General features: G+C 41.8%; 1 protein-coding gene across 7 annotated transcripts in view; it reads right to left on the bottom strand.

Annotated features, from left to right (window-relative positions):
* The window catches only part of dab1a (DAB adaptor protein 1a), a 179,401-nt gene that overhangs the window by 27,955 nt on the left and 133,556 nt on the right, over nt 1-17,890 (bottom strand). For all 7 annotated transcript variants that reach the window (XM_046390847.1, XM_046390852.1, XM_046390849.1 and 4 more), the window contains 2 exons: nt 2,220-2,359; nt 286-384 (listed from right to left, as the gene is read on the bottom strand). In XM_046390847.1, the coding sequence (XP_046246803.1) occupies nt 286-384; nt 2,220-2,359 (239 nt within the window). The remainder of the gene's footprint in view (nt 1-285; nt 385-2,219; nt 2,360-17,890) is intronic.

Genomic DNA, 17,890 nt, shown 5'->3' with positions numbered 1-17,890 from the left:
ATAGATCCGGCCAGTGATCCAGAAAAGCAGTCACGTAGGATGGAAAATGCAAAATCCTGGAGCATAATATAGAACCAGTGTTGCTGCTGTTCACAGAGAGGCAGACAATGGGACAGCCATGTCCTCTCATCTACTGAGGCCTTGTTCTCAGGGTTTCAATTAGGGTCTCCTGATTTCCCCAGGGGCCCCTCCCTCTCATGGAGATGCCTCATTAACAGAGCAAACACACACACAAACATGCACACGCAAACACCCCCACACACAAACATTTGCCTCTGAGCTTACCCCTGACTTCTCATCAAAGATCTTGATCCCTCCAAAGGAAATGGTCAGAAACACCTTCTGCTTGTGTTCTCCTTTAGACCGTGCTGCTGCAGCTACACCCTGAGGACAGCGAGAAACACACACACACAAGGAGCAAATGAATATGTTAGAAGCAGGACAGTAACACACATGCACTGTAATGGGAGATAAGAGCCTCCCTTTGGGACCCTTCTCTTTAATAAAGGCTGTTTGCTTGTTGAATTATGCGTTTTTCTTTTACTTGCCAAAAACTATCAATACAAATCTCATTGCATACTGGAATCAGTGTATAAGTAAATCAAAAAAATACAACATAAGATTACTTGACTTACTACAGTAACCACAACAGTTGATATAACTCTTTTGAGGCACGCTTGTGATGAAACTTAATGTGGATAAAACAAGAAAAAAGCAAGATTACTGTACATTAAAGAATAAACTCGTGAATAATGGCAGAGAAACCACATTCACACAAGACTGTGAGAAGTGTAACTGGCAAACTGACTGTACATAGTCCCTTCATCAAATGCATTCACACATTTTTAATTGATGTCCAGTATCAAGCTATGAGACAACACCTTAATAATAATACTAATACTACTACCAACAAATTGTGCACTAAATAGATGGCAATAAATAAAATATAAATAGACAAATCATGAAGGTTTAAGACTTTAATTAAAAAAATAAATAAATAAAAGGGAAAAATGTCATATCTTGGGCTTGTGGAAGGCATTGTGAGAAGTGTACGAAATCAATAATAAATGCAAAAGTAGAGCAGGCTGGATATGCATTCATGGAACACATGGTGACATACTGATGATTTATACCTCTACAAGTGTATCTAAGGGTAGATTTCCCCTTTACACTCTCCCCACCTCCATTTGTATAGGTGAGTCACAAAAGGGGAAGACGAGAGAGGAGCGAGATCAGAGATGGGCTAGGAGAGGGAGGAGCAGTGTGAAAGAAGAGGTGGAGAGATCAGAGAAAAAGAGCTGATGGATTTCCTGTCTGAATAAATGAGGAGGAAGGAAGCTGTTTGATCAATGAGCTGTCTATCCTCTTCTCACCCTCCCATGCCTCGGCTGGATAGAGTTTTCACTACACAAACAAAACGTAAATGTAATTTTCTCAATTTAAATATCTCCTGCGGTATGTCGGTCCCATGTGTTAAGGGACAGTTATCGATGGATAAGGTGCCCCACTCAATGACTTTCAACGTACGTTTTTGGAAGAAGAAGCAAAATTAAGTTTTGACACGCACATTTTCGAATGTGACATAATTTAGAGATGGATCCCATATGCATGCTCATCAGGAATCTAATTGTAAATGAGTAAATAAATAGCCTATTTCTCCTCCTCTTTATCCTCTCTCATCTGTCTCTCTCACCTATCATCCACCTATCATAATGTCCCATCTGTCTACCTCTCCCTCTAATTGTTCCTGTCCTTGCGATGAGACATTCACCTCCATCCCTCTTCCCATCCATATGGCCATACCTCCTCACTTCCTCCTGCACTGATCATCGTCCTGCCTATAAATTATTACATCCTCATTTTTTATCTATCGCTCCTTCCACACTGCTCCTCTGGCAATTTGTAGAAAGAAAAAAAACTGCATCAGCCTATACATGCACATGCACACACAGGCGCCGTTGTGCTGTGATGTACCAAACATGCATATTTAAAAGCTGAACATGAAGAATATGCATGAAGTTGAAGAAGCGTTCGTGGGCTGACAACTGTGCTGACGCTCAGTGGTGTCTGTGGGTGTTGTGGAACTTCATGAGGCTGTGGGCAATCACGTTACAACATTTCTGGGTGTTAAGGTCACTTCTGGCTACTTCAATGGGTAAATTCTTAATTTAAAATGCGTCAACAGAGAGAAACGAGACGAAGAGAGAGACTTCCCTTACCTTGAGCTTCATCATTGAGTCCTGGCAGAGTTTGTCTCCACGGGCGGCAGTGACCTCGTCCAGGCCGATGAGCTTGGCCTTGTAGCGGACGCCATCGCCCTTAAAACGCCTGATGAGAGCCGCCTCGCTGCGATCCTGCCCTGCAGACACACACAGACACACATACACACACTATCAAGTCCACAGTACATCTTCCAGTGAAGGACCTCCATCCACCTAAGACCAGTGCTATTACCTCAGGATCATCAATCACACAGACCACAAAAGACTTCAACAGTAACCTCGGAAAAAAAACAGCCACAGCGCAGGTCAAAGCCACTGATGTTAGCAACATCTCGTTATGTGATTAAGTCAGAGCATTGAGCGGTGGAATCATATGAATGGCACTGGTCAATATACTCAGACACTGGAATCAATGAAATTTGGTGGGATTAGAGTTAAAACTGTGGCTGCACTCTTTTGTGGTTATTTCCTACAAAATAATAGTGTGACATTTTGCTCGTAGCTCCGGTCTCCCTCTGCCCTCCACCTCTCCTCACCCTCTATTGTGTGCGAGATTGTCAGCATTGTGCGTATGCATTAGAGAGTGTCGGTGATAGCGCGCACATGTTGACCTTGCTCTTGTCCAGGAAGTCTGTATGTTATCTCCCGAAGTGACTACAACGCTCCACTTCAAACACAAAACTGTGCAGACAGAGAAAAACCACTCATGAGGCTAAACTCACTTTTCTTTGTGTCGTGCTCACTCCATCTTTCTCCCATTCTGTTTCTCTATCTCTGACCTGCAGTGCGCAAACATTTCATGACTAAATATTATGTATGTGTGTGTGTGTGTGTATGTGTGTGTGTGGGGGGGTCTTACATGAGCGTGTCTCTACACTGTGTTTCTGAGTGTGTACATGTGAGTGAAAGACTGCGAGAGCGATAGTGAGAGGGAGAGGCACAATGATAATGCAGCAAATTCAGATAATATATTGAGGCATTAGTTCTGTACTCTATAACAGCGTGACTCTTGGAAGGTCATAGCTGGAGTGATGGAGAGGTCCCACTCCTCCTCTCCTCATTCTTTCACACTCCCTCCATTCGTAGAGTTCCGACAGCATTGCAGTAAAGTAGAAACGAGGCCTTTAACCACACATGAGAGCGCTGTGTTATGTGGCTCCACTGAATCATCTTTGTCCAACACTAATCCTTCACCTCCCTCTGCTTTGTCTGCAGGCCAACACATGAACACACACAAACATGCCCCATTTTTAGAGGCTTTATTTGGATCACCCAAATGTAATCATATATACACAGAGTGTTCTAGAGGAGTCGTGGTTATATCACTTTTAGGTACATTACATAGACTTGTATTCTTTTCCTGCAGCCTTAACCACCACCTAAGCATAAGAATAAACATTACTTGCCTAATCCTAACCCTTACCTCAACATAACCCTAACCTCAGCCTAACCTCAAAGCAAGTCTTCACCCTAATATTTAATGATTTACACTGTGGGGAATTGCATTTCGTTTCCATAAGTAAGGCGACTTCTAACAATGTGACTGTGACGGATTTTTGTCCCTTCAATATGTGTCCACACACACACACACACACAGAGACACACACACACTATATGGCGTAGATGAGCTCATTCCACTGAATCATTGAACAGCCGAACACTCTAGTCACAGTCCTACTTGGAGTAAATCATAACTGTCTGAAGTCTTCAGAGACAAAAGAGCTGAAGAACATCTGTCCTTATTTTGGAAAGTAAGAGAGAACAGCTCTGTATTGTGTCACGTCTCAAATGGGCTGAGATGAGAGTAAGTGATTAAACCACTGGAGGATTTTTCTTCCTTCAATGCAAAGATGTTTGAAGACATTTAAATATTGCCTTCATTAAACTTGAAACTTTAACCCACCATCTCCTCCCTCTGTGTGAATAACATGAAACATGTCACTGCTGCCGTGTGTAAAAAACACACACATTCATATATCTTTCACATCCAAACATGCTGCCTGTCAGGAAACACATTGGTTTTAAATCTCTTTGGCTGTTTGTGAAACTTTAATAAACTAGATGAAGTTAAGGCCAACAACAAGCATTAAAGAAACCCTGTGGAGTCTTCCTGGAAACAAACAAAAATGTAGTGTGTGTGCTTGAAATCTAGCAAACATGTTGAGTGCATTTCCTCCCTCATAACTCACAGACAAGGTCCAGTTTTTAATATTTTAAATTGTGCATTTTTACATTTGTTTACTTGCAGTCTTCTTCCCTGTCTTTGTTGATGCGTTGCATTTCTTATGCCACAAAAAGTCTCCATGTTTAAAAAATGTTTTTAATAGAACATTTTTATTGTACAAATGGAAAACCTGCACTAATTGCATAAATAATAACTGAACAAATTTGAAAAATCTGCAATTATTCATTATTTACATGTTGTATTTAAACTGAAATTTGATTGAAAATTAAAATAATATAATTTAATAAGATTTTTTTATTCACTCATCCGAGGAGCTTTTTCTTCATTTTTACAAAGTCTGGACTGTCCACGAGGAGAATCTGTGACAGGGGACAACATCGTTTGATACTGTGATAAAGACATTACTTGTAGTAAACAAACATATATTGAAATGTCCGTGTTAGTTCTTCTTTCCTTTCTGCAGCCATCGTGTTGGCTGACCTTGCATTTAACACCAAATTGACACCAGATAATCTGAGGGTATCTGAAGGTTGGCTTGCTCTAATTGGCCAAATGGTGTGAATGTATGGTCCATGTATCCAGAGCTTGATCTGATAGGTTGGAAGTTCACTTACTGACTGCGTATGCATGATGCATGTAAATATAGTGACTTCTTTTTCATCGTGTTTCAGCCAATTGCGATGACGATGAAAATACGATTTACTGGTCTGTGCCAGTATGTACGTAAATAAGCAAGTGTTAAACAACACTGGAGATGTCCAGCTGCTTTTGTCTCACTGGAACAGCAGTTTTCATTTCAACTTGACATTTAAGACCTACTCCCTCTATCTGCATCCATCACCATTACTGCTGCTATACTTAGCACACCCAGGGAGAGAAACACAGAGAGAAGGAAAAGTCAAGAAAGGCCAAGAGTGGAAGAAAGAGAGAAAAAGGTACAGGGGATCGAGGGTTTACCTCTCCTGCTGAGCGGTTCATATTATTACCTTTTGGGAGCATGTTCCATAAAAGACCTCCCTGTGAGTGTGAGCATGTGTGTGTGTGTGTGTGTGTGTATGCATGTGTGTGTTCCTCTATGTGTCAGCAGGGGAAGCATTCAGTCTGCTGTAATTAAATGTCTGCTACTGCTGTGACCCTGCTGAGCTTCAAACACAACTAATGAAAGAATCTTCCATTTCATCCGCCATGGCTGCTCCACACACACATGCATGCACACACACGCGCTTCACGTTTTTATCTTTCACTATCACACTTACACAGAAGAAAATCAAACACATCACACCCCACCTGTAATAACATAACACTTTTAAAAGAAAAACCTTCAGGTGCAACAGTGATTGCAGCTCCACAGGCAAGCACATGCGCACACACACACACAAATTCACAAATATAAGTTTTCCTCAAATCTGCACAACCCAACATGTAAAACCACACCACACACCATGTGCCACACGTGTTGTTATATCTGGAATTCAACTTCCATGGGTGACAGTAAAGCAGGTAACATTTTGTACAGTAGTTGTGTGTGAGAGTGTGTGTGTGTGTGAGAGTGTGTAGGTACTTGGTATGCATGGTTGGTTTGACTGTCTGTCTGAAGCAACAAGCAGAAAGGGAGGGAAGGACATAAAGCGGAGAGCAAAGGATGGAAAGGAGGAATAGAACGTGATGGATGGATGAATGAGCGAGGCCTCCATTGGATAAATGTCACTCAGGATTAGAGCGTTATGACAGGCACAACCCCCCGACTCTCTTCTCTCTCTTTCTCACACACACACACACACACACACACACACACACACACACTTCCACAGGTGACAAATGGCGGGTGACTGCTTGTACAGTACATCCAGCCCTTCAGGGAAGCCCCCAGCATCGCCTCGGGCAACTGTAACCTTCTGCCTCCTGTGTACCTCTCCATCACTTTCTCCCAACTCCCCCTTTAACCCTCCTCCCCTACACAAAACCCCCAACCACCTTTTGTCTCTGCACGGCGCTTTGCCTCTGATGTGATTACATTTGGCTAACATACACAGTGAAATCAGATTTCTTTTAATTTTATAATTACTTTTATAAATTTAATCTTGTTGTATTGCACTGTCCATTTTATGTCTAGCTGTGGACAAAACTGTGTAAATCTGTGCATAGTTTTTTATTTTTCTTTTCATTATTCCATACTGTTATTTTTTATTCTTTAATTTTTCTTTTTTACTTAATTGTAGTGTTTTGTGTAGCATCCTCGAGGAACGCTCTGTCATTGGTGTATGTACTGCACATATTCATTTGCAGGTAAAACAGAGTTTAAACTGTGGTATCAAAGTAAAACCAAGTTTGCAGCAGAAAACTGTTGCACCCACAACTGTGGCAGAACAGGAAGTTGGTCTGTGAGCTGCGATCTGTGTTTACAAATGACATCTGATCTGACACTGATTTTCATAATAATCTGACAGCTTGTGTTTCTTACCCCGTCAGACTTCTTTTCAGCAATGTTTCCATATTTCCATGATCTCAGTAATTAACTTGTTGAGTACATTGTTATCATTATTGATAAAAAGGATGGCAAAAACTAGGAAAATAAGGTCTAAGTTATATTAAACTCAGTCTAATTATATTAAGTTAGGGCTGATTTGTCACAATCTCATTTGCTTGCCACATATTTGATTGATGAATCTCTCTCCTGGGTTAAAGTCATACAGTTACAGTATAACAAACTAGTGCTGCATCAGTTCAAAACGTCCCGTTTCAGAACAAGTGTTTTCTGCTGCTTGTAGCTTTCACAATAACTCCTCATCCAAACTACGTCCCACCCAACACTGACTGAGAAACATTAACACTGAAACTCGAGGTATGCCGAGCACCGCTGAGAGAGGCTTAAACCAATGCTCTCTCTACATGAATCTGGTCGCAATGTTGTGTAGAGCTACGTCTAGCAATTAGTTTTTTATCATTTAATTTGACTGACAGAAGTTAGACAATGATCCCTGTTTCATTAGACTTTGTCACAGGGTCGAGAATTTTCCTTTTAGATTTGTCATTGAAAAAAGTGTGTGAAACCGATGGTCAAAATAGTCATATATTCTGTTGTGTAAACTGCTTCTCTAAAGTAAAGTGGAGTCACACTGATGGCTGTCTATTTTCACTGTCTACCTCTCTCTTTTCATGTCATGTCGAGTGACTTTTCTCTCACTCTCTCATGTCTCTGACCATCTGTATGAGTATCTCACCCACTGCATCTTTATTTGAAGTTTATTATAATGAATGTGTAACGCGTCCAAATTACACCAAATGTGACACAGCATGTCCTTGGATCTCCAGCAATACACCTGTCACGCCGAATGGTCCTCAAGATATTCAGACGGACGGGCAGACGGACAGACAGACAGACAGAGATTCCTTGCTTTATAGGTAGATTTTAATGTGTCCAGACATGTTTCAGATGACCTGCAGAGGTATTTGAGGATATGTTCAATGGTGCAGCACAAAGGGTTTTCAGTGTAAGGCCAACAGCGCATAAATGTCTACTTCATTAATTTCATTAGACATTAGCGACTTAGGCCATCAGTTAGAGGCCAGTGGTTAAGAATGGATGAGATATGTAGCAGCTCTACGTATAAGAGAGGTGGACTCATGGTTTTACTTTCTGATCTGTGACAGAAAGTTGTTGTCACCTTCCTGTTCCTCTTTTTTAGAGGTGTTAGTGGAACAGAGGCTGATGCCACTGTTTCTTTTCAGCAGGCCTGAATTGCTTGCAGTGGCTGGTAAAGTGTGTGTCTTGTTTTACTGTGCTCCAGATGAAGAAGCACCCAGAGGCTCTTAACTACAGCTGGGATGGCTTCCCAACAAACACTCATGAGGGAACATGCCAGTAACTCTCCAATTAAACCTGTTTCTAAACCCTGCTGCTCAGTGCGTGTGAGAATGTGTGTGTGTGGGGGGGGTGTTGTGCTTTCTTTACCAATCAGAGACTTGCTCAGATGAAGCACACACTTATACAGGCTTTAACACAGACTCTTTTAAACACACAAACAGCATGTGCCAAGAAAACAACAAGTTTCCCCTTCAGCTCCATGCTTAATTCTGGCCGACTGATTTGGCACATAAAAGCTCACACTTGACTGAGTTTTGTGTATGTTAGAAAAAAATCCACAGCTGATGAAGTGAAACGCCGGATGTAAAATGAGATGACAAAGTACTGCTGTCACTCAAACACGTGAGGGCTGCACCTTGGCTGATGTGCGTTTTTTCTTTCTTATTGGCATCATGACTGGTGTTGTGTTTAATGAATAAAGATGCTCAAGTAGTTTGCTAAATTGTGTGCAGTTCACACTCAGATGTATTTAGTTCCAGCTGATGTTCTGTGAGCAGATTATGATATAATTTATTTATCTCATTATTATTAATTAATTCCGCATCAGAGCTAGAAGAAAGCTGTGGCTCACCTGTCGAAGGTGAAAGGAGGCTTTAGAGTCAAACCAAGTAAAGCCACACTTCTGCACAATCTCAAAGAATTGTGTGATTTTTATCCCTTTGCCCTTTTGTTCCTCTCATACCGACATTCCTTATCTCTTCATTTCTATTTCGTTCCCAGTTTTTTGCCCAGCCCCATCTCCCCACCACCCACGGCTCTGACCTGCATGACAGTGGCACAGCCACAGACCTGAGCTCTCTCTGCCTGAAAGCCTGTGTGCATGCATATGTGTCCCGAGGCATCCAGCAACCCTCTGTGGCAGAAAAACATTAGAGCTGAAAAATACATCATGGGCAGACGCAACACACTGCCCCCCCACCCCACACATACACACTCAGAAACACCCACCAGCCTCGTCAAGGTCACCTTGGAAAAGTAGACAGAGAAATCATCTGACTTGTGTGGTGGGAGATGGGGGAGGTGGACACCTTTAGAGAGAATTTCTCCAATAACTTTATGGCAACTGACAGCACAGGCCCTTTTTATGTTATTTATCAAACTCAACAGTAAAGTAAAGCAAAGTCTTGTCAGTAGCTAATAGCTAGCAAACATGGTGTTTAAAAAAGCTTTATCCACATGAACAACTCCTTGTTGATTAAGACTAAGATGCAAATGAAACTTTGATGACAGAGATCATTTCGTTTATCAGAGGAAATGAAGTTTATCTGACTCTCACAAACATACAACAGAACACAGCATGTTCTATTGGAGAATAAAGTGCCTCAGTTATCTCCTCTATCTCATCTCATTGTACTCCCCTACTCTACCTCTTCTTCCCCTTTAGTAAGGAGACAACAATACCTCTGCTAGCATGAGGCCATCCTGAACCTTGTTGACTGTCTCTGTCTCTCTCACCTCCACCCAGCATCCCTCTGTCTATGAGGGACTCTTGGTGGTAAAGCCTGTTTCTCCCCCTGGCTTTAATCACAAGGTAACTGGTCTCACTAACGAAGGAAACATGTGTTTATAACTGTATCTATGGGCATTTGAGTGTATCTATGTGTGCATGTGTTTTATTTGTATGCACTGCTTTGTGGTTTCTGGGCTCTGACAGGACATCAGAGAGTGGGCTGTGTAAACAAGTAGCAAGCATCCTGTCATGCAACACTGAAACGGTTCCCCCGTGGACTGCACTGCGTGTCGCCCCTGAGCCGAGGCACTCTCACACTCTAATATTTTACAGCCTAAACTAGAACCATCACCCCAAGCATAACCAACTCATGTTTAAGCCTAACCTTTACCTAATCATAATTCATCTCTAGCTCTAACCCTAAGCAGGACCTCAGAAATGGTGCCTTGCTGCATTCAGGCCAGTATTTGGTTCCTATGAGGACTATACTGGTCCCAAAAAGGTTAGTGTTCAGTGCAGAAAAGTTCCCCAATAGGTAACACAAGAGCACGCACATATACACGCTGAAATAGTGCTGCAGAAGAGGAACCTGTAGTTCTCTCAGCCCCTCTGAGTTTTTCACCTAAACACACACACACACACACAAACACGATTTAGCCTGTTCAAACACTGAAAGACACATCTGACTGAAAAGTGTCAGAACTATTTGTTTTCCAAATCCCACAGTCAGTATGAACAGAAAGTTTGCTTGTGTGTGTGTGTGTGTGTGTGTGTGTGTGTGTGTGTGTGTGTGTTTCTGCATATGTGGGTGTGTGTGCAACTCTGAAACACTAGAGGCCCTTCTTTCAAAGCATTAGGAAACACAGGTAACTCCTCAAAACACAGCATTCCTTCTTTCATGTGAAGGGAAGTGTGCCAGAACAAAGCTCTCTCTCATGTCTGCCAAAATATGGAACCACTTGAAGTTGCTGTCCTTCCTCTCTCTGTATTTCTGTGTGTCGTCTTGCGTAATGAACCCCTTCCCTTCATTCACTCAGTCGGGGTCCTGGAAGAGAGAGATGGAGCAAAGGAGGGCTGAAGCACATCATACAGCATGAAAAGGAAAAGGAAGCTCTGCCATCTGCCACAGTGTCTCTTTACTGTATGTTTCGAACTCCCTCCTCCCTCCTCACTGCATCATCACCATCTTTTCTGGTAACGGCGTACAGATCTGCTTTGTACTTCACATGTACTGTCCTCTCTTGAAAAAAACAAAGAGAGGGAGAAATTCAAATGCTATAGTAAATTAAATGCTATGATGCTTTTTCTGCTTTTTCCCTTTGTATTGAATAGTTACAGTGTATAAACAGACAGGAAATATAGGAAGAGAGTTAGAGATATGTAATGAGACGAATCAAACTGGGGATGTTAACCACTCGGCCACCAGCTCACACCATATCGAATATTTTTTATGTCATGAGTGCCACCTGAATGTGCATACAGTAAAAAGCGGCGAGACTACTGTTGTATCCCTTAAAAAATATAGCCTATCATATAGCAAGCGGCCAACCAAATACTCGGCTCATGGCGATGATTATTGCTGACTTATCCACAAGTATGGACACATACCGCATCTTGTGTAGCACGAAGTACACTGCCAATATAATTTCACAGACTAATTAGCTTGCCATCTGTATCACACTGAACAGCTTAAAAACTCAATAAGATGGGTCAGTTTAGAGGCTATTTTATATGGTAATTATTCTTCAATACCACTGCTTTCGAAATTCTGTCTGTTCATAGCTTATAATGTGCAGTTATCAGCAGATGTCGACCAAAAAGTTTCATTTAATGATGCACAATGTGGATTTTGAAGGCAGATGCCTATAACCTGTAATTACTTGCTTCAGTTCATAATCTGTCATTTATTCACATCTGAGGGAAAAACAGGTTAAGATGTAGTGAGCAAAGATAGATGATTTCATACTCCACATACTCCGCTCTCTGAACATGTATTGCAAATTACAGTCACATTGTCTCTCTCTGAAACCATAAAAAAACATTCACAGTGGCGACACTTGTTTGGTTCTCTAGTCTACAATGAGTGGCTCTACCCTGGTGCAGCAGTTTGACGTCATGAGGACCCTAACCCTTCTTCCTTATGTCTATTAGCAGATCACAAACAAACTTTAAAGGTACATACCAACACTTACTGTACTGAGGTGTACTGATCCTGCATTTAAGTCAATTAAAAAAAACTGTCTTGATATTACTGGCTCCATTTATGGACTGTAACTTCTTGGTAGCTGATAATAGAAATTTCTCATTATCAGCCCAGTATATATCACATCTCCCCAGATTTAGTACTAGAATACATCCTTGTTATGTGAAATAAGCAATACACAAGTTGTTGTTGCTGCACCATCTAACCAATTAACTTTTATAAATACTGAAAGAGGGACTTTTTTACACCTTGAACTAAGCTTTAGTTTTAAAACTGCTGCCACAGCTGTTAATCAGACAAACGTATTTATTTATTTATTAAACAATTTATTAAAATAGCTTTTGTGATTTCAGTTACACTTTAAATCACTTCCATTAACTACAAGAAAGTGGACTTATGCAATATTCTCTACCTAAGATGACATAAAAGAATGTAACATAATATATGAAATGTTTTGTATCAGCCCCACACATACAGCTCTGTTGATGTGTTCTGGACAAAACAAAAAAAAAAAAAAGAAAGAAAGAGAAAAACAGCAGCCTGTCAACATCTAACAAATGAGAAATGTCCTTTCAATACACAGTCCTTCAACCAGCACTGCAGGGTGAGAGTAGCAGCCTCTAATAGAGCCTTGTGTGACATTGGGACATTTTCCTTTTGTGCAAATTATAAGCAGGGAGCAATAGTTGCTATGGAGACAATAGTTAGTGATGCGGTGGGCAAAGCCACACCAACTAGTGTGGAGGAGAGGACTAAGCTCAACATACTGAGAGGATCACAGAGTACACAAGCTACCGCAGAACACCCTACCACACACACACACACACACACACACACAAACACACACACGCACACACTGAGGAAAGCAAGTAAAAGGCTTTCACTGTTATAAATTTTTCTCTCTGACTCAGGCGTTTTGAATGCTTATCCTCCGCGGTCACATTTGAGTGAAGCTTTTTTAACACTTAAGAATAGGGGCAGAAGAGTGTGTCATTGGAGCTGCTGGACAAAAACAGACTGTGGGTTTGTGGAAAGATATACTGCCTGGAAAGAGCATTGATTGCATCTCACCACCCTTACCTGCCTTGCTAAGTTATTATAGTGCTGGATAAATAGACGGGTATGATGAGAGCACGGACCAGTGAAAGAGTAGACAGCAGGATGGACAGGTCACTAATTTTCCAGGAATAAACTGATAGGAGAAAAGGACAGCAGACAGCAGGAGAGGAAAGAGAGGAGGCAGTTATCTCTAAATATAGTTCTCGTGATGGAAAAGCCATGTTTGGAAAGTGTGCGCCTGTATCTACGAGTGAGTGTCATTTTGTCTTCTATCCCCCTGTAGCCACTGTCGGCCTCCACTGACAACCACAACAGCAGAAAGCCAATTCAATTCAATCTCTGTCTGATTGGAGGGAACAGATCTGATTACCTCTCATAGAAGGCACACACAAACACAAGAACCACACACACACACACACACACACACACACACTCAAAATACCGTTGTTTGTGCTCTAAGATTCCCAAGGGAAAGATATCAGGGTAAATGGCTGCAGTGATTGTGCTAGATAGACTGGATGTGTGCATAATATCCACACGAAGAAGATAATGTGTTTGCTAATCGCACACCAGAGACGAGCAAACACACACATGCACACACACAAAGGCTAACAGCTGCACAGCTATAACCCTTAACCACTCTTTTCATGCTTTTGGCTGCCAGCTAACAGTAGATACACTCTCCCACGCATCCTCAGCCAAATCCCATTGTGGGAGAGTCGTGATTTTTCAGAGTTGTGATGACAGTCGAGTGCATGTGTTGACAGCAGCGGAAGATATTATAACTTGTAATCATATTCTGTGTCATATTATGAAAGACAGACATGCATCAGTGGATGTTTTATTGGAGAATTTCATACTGTTACGAATAGCGGCAGGTAAATCCCCAAATTACAAATCAGACAGCGTTGCTATGTTTAAAAGTAGGAGTTTTAGAAATAAATAAGATCTATTTGATTGCTGGTTACCTGCCAAAGGGGCTGCTTGGGCAGATGAGCTTTACCAAACATAGTCCCAATTTACCAACATTGACAATGTCTGTAAATATTGTCACAACAATACGAGCACAACATCAGCTTCACAGCCACATATTTCGCAATTTTGTATTTTTATTCACACTTTTTGTATTGCTTTGTTTTGTGAGAATCAAACCACTGTAGAAACTCAAATTCTGATGTAACAAACTCTGAGTAGATCCTGCAAACAATTTGTTTTTCTCTGTTACACGACTGAACTAACAGACCAGTCTTCGTACTCTGTTTCTTCTGGAGATTCTCAGGAGAGTGAAGCAAAAGCACAGCAGACTTTCATTAAGCATGCTGAAACAGTTCTAAGTGTAATCTGTAGTTATGTTAATTCCACTACATTTAACATAATGCAGTGTTGTTAAATTCGTGCAGTGTAATGCTAGATGATTTTCTTGCATTGAGAAAAGCGATTCAAAGACTCCTCAGAGTAAGGGGTCCGTGGCCCATCGTACTTCACTACACGGTAGGAGCTGAGATGTAAAAGTTTTAAGAGGAGACAAAAACTGTCTGCTTTTGGGCTCTTCACAAACGTCAAATTAGCTCTCTGTTCAAATTTGATATTCACATAAAAGTGTTTGCACTGGCAGACTGTCAACTCCATGTTTTACTGATACTGAAAAATATCAGAATGTGTTATATTAACTAACAAACAAACACTCTGCATCTTAATGGAGCTTGTAGCTTTATTCATAGACAGAGAAAAAATGTCTCGTGAAAACAGGTGGATCCCATACAGGCCCCCTCATACAGCATATGTAGGGATAGTAAATCCAATGGGTGCATTTCTACACATATTCTACACAAAATCACATTTATTTTTATTATGTGTCTAAGATCTTTTTCTTATAAAATACTTGAGAGTTTGAAATCTTCAGTCTCCCTCCATAAACTGTTGAAATGAAATAAGTAGAGGGAATTTCTCAGAGTTCACAGCACCCTGTGATGAGGGGTTGTGTGTAGACCTTAGAGGGAGCCAGCAGTCTAAATTAACACCTGCATTAATATTTGAATTGATATGATGTGGAGCGACAGTAGGAGAGGTGTGGGAGGAAGGAGGTGGAGGTGGGCACAGGACATCACAGAGGGATAGAGAGGTGGAGAGATGTAATCTTTGTGGATTTATTGAGGATTAATAAAGACTATTATGCTTCATGAAGCGAGTCTGACCAATAAGACTGACTAATTTGCTGTCAGAGGTAGCAGAAAGCTGCAGTTATCCACCTCAGGTCATGTAAATGCCACAGGTCGGAGGTTATCTCCATCTTGTCATGGTAATTCAATAAAAACCTTCGGGTAGTGGAAAGAAAGGTTCTCTTGGAAGAATAACCCCCGAGCTCACTGATGAAACATAAGTGTGTGTACAAAGGAAACACACATGTGCACTCATACACCCACAGATACACGCTGGCACACATCATCTGTGATTAATGTGTGACACACAGCAGTCCCATAGTCTTTTTCATTCCATTCTTCACCACAGAACTGTGAAACAAAGGCCTGAGATTAAACAGCTCTCCTTCACATTGACTCATTAGTCTCTTTCACTCTCTCTCTCTCTCCGTCTTTTCGTGATCAGTCTCTCCTCTGTGTCTCACTCATTCAGGGCAAGGTCATTTAGGAGTCAGAGCAGTGGGCGGAGGAAGAGGAAGGATATTGCAAGAGTGAAGGACTATCCCTATAGGGATTCTCACAGCAGTGAAGCTGCAGTGTATACCCTAATGACCATCAGTCATTCAGTGGATCTGTTGGCATTCAAATCCAGCTAATCCAAAGGGACAGAGAGGGGCTGGACAGAAACAGAAACATTTGTATATACTGTATGTACACAGGTCATACAAATGAAACACACTAACAGGAATGCTATCAAAGTTTCCTTTTCCCAGAGCACGCTTGTTGCTTGTGTGTGGTACGTGATTGCATTTGACTTTCATCACTCTCCTGTGTGTGTGTGTGTGTGTGCGAGTGTGTGTGTGTGTGTGTGTGTGTGTATGTGTATGCATGTATACACATGTGTCTGCATGTCTGTTGGGAGGAATGACCCAGATCAGAACATGACATAAATACTCGGTGAGTCCAGTTCAGACTTTAGGTACCGAGATGCAGAGAGATGCAGACACAAGACAAGGTATAAAGTAGTGTGTGTGCATGTACCCACATGTGTGTGTGTGTGTATGAGAGACAGAGAGGCAGGTGATGATGGCATAGAGGAGAAGCTAAAAACCCTAAAGTCTGAATGCTGAAGGCAAACCATTCATCTTTCCTCTCATATGCTCTTCTGGGCTTCAGTCCCAGTCCTTCTGTGTGTGTGTGGGTGTGTGCATGTGCGTGCGTGTGTGTGTGTGTGTGTGTCTGCATCTCCCCACATATGGAGAGCAGTCTGAATGATAAACATGATCTCCATTGCAGCAGAACAATACTGTTTCTAAATAGGACATGAGAGGCATTCAGCCTTCCTTCGCACACTGTGTATAGGGAAACCGATGCTTGTTTGCAGGGGCTGATGCGCACCGTGTGCAATGAGGCTTCTGCTGCAGGTGATAGTGAGTGTGGGTTTGTACGCGCGTGTGTGTTTCTGTGTGGTTTGTGTGCATCCATTAAGTGTCACTCCCGACGGTGTCCAGAGTTTTTGCTACATCAATCAGATGCTTATTCAGAGAATGCTAGGCGTCGCTCTCGCAGTCAGGCAGGTGGCACGGAGCAGCTGGGTGATGGCTGCCAGCCTGGCCCCTGGCATCACCTCTGCTCTGAGACCACCCAGGCCTGCTCTCATACACCTGCTAGCTACCTGCCTCTAGAGCTTTTCACACCTGGATCTGTTTGCGTCTCACCAACCACAACATTCCTGCACCTGTTTGGTAGCAGGCTACTGCACCGTAATACCTCCTGCACCTGTTAATTAGCTCTGAACAACAGCAGCGCAGCGTTCTGTTTTCTGACCCAAATCCATCATCAACAACAAATCTAGACACAATTAATAAAGAGAAAAATGTGGCAAAACAATTGTTTTTGAAGGCACAGCCTTAGAAAGCAATTAGCTTTTGCTCCTTTTGTCAAGAGTATGTACAACGTGGCAGGGGAGGATGCATGCTTTGATATGTCGAGAGGAAAGAAACTTCGCAAAGCAACATGATGAAGCACTTTTACACCGATGTGAAACCGGTTGCTGATGAAAAACTTTGTGTCGTCACAGATAATGATGAGAATGCCTGCACCACTTGTAAACAGAATCGTACTAATCACTTTTTCCAACATTTTTTCAACTAATTTGCTTGAACATAGTGCAAGAGGTGGTGGCATCTCTAGATCTAAGTGTATCAAGGTCACCTCATTGGTCCATTAGGTGTCACCTTTGTACTTTGGGTCACCTACAATATACACTGTATAAACAAAGGTATTGGGACACCTAACCATTACACCAACACAGACTTTAATGATTCTAAATATATAGACATTAAAATGGAGCTGGTTCCCATTTTGCAGCTGTAACAGCTTCCACTCCTCTGGGAAGGCTTTCCACAAGATTTTGGAGTGTTTCTGTGGGAATGTTTGTCCATTCATGCAGTAGAGCATGTGTGAGTTCAGACATTGATGTTGGACCAAAAGGCCAGGCCAAATTCATCCAGCCATGTCTTTATGGACTTTGCTTTGTGCACTGGGACACAGTCATGCTGAAATAGAAAAGGGCCTTCACCAAACTGTTGGAACAAAGTTGGAAGCATAGCATTGTCCAAAATGCCTTGGTATGCTGAAAAATTAAGATTTCCCTTCACTGGAAGAAATGGGTCAAGCCCCATCCCTGAGAATGTCCCAATATTTTTGTCTATATAGTGTAGGTAGGCTATGTGGAGATTTATGGACACTTGTTACAGATTCTTGCA

Source organism: Scatophagus argus, chromosome 6, assembly GCF_020382885.2.
Source record: "Scatophagus argus isolate fScaArg1 chromosome 6, fScaArg1.pri, whole genome shotgun sequence".
NCBI lineage: Eukaryota > Metazoa > Chordata > Actinopteri > Scatophagidae > Scatophagus > Scatophagus argus.
This window is presented reverse-complemented; position numbering and strand designations above follow the sequence as displayed.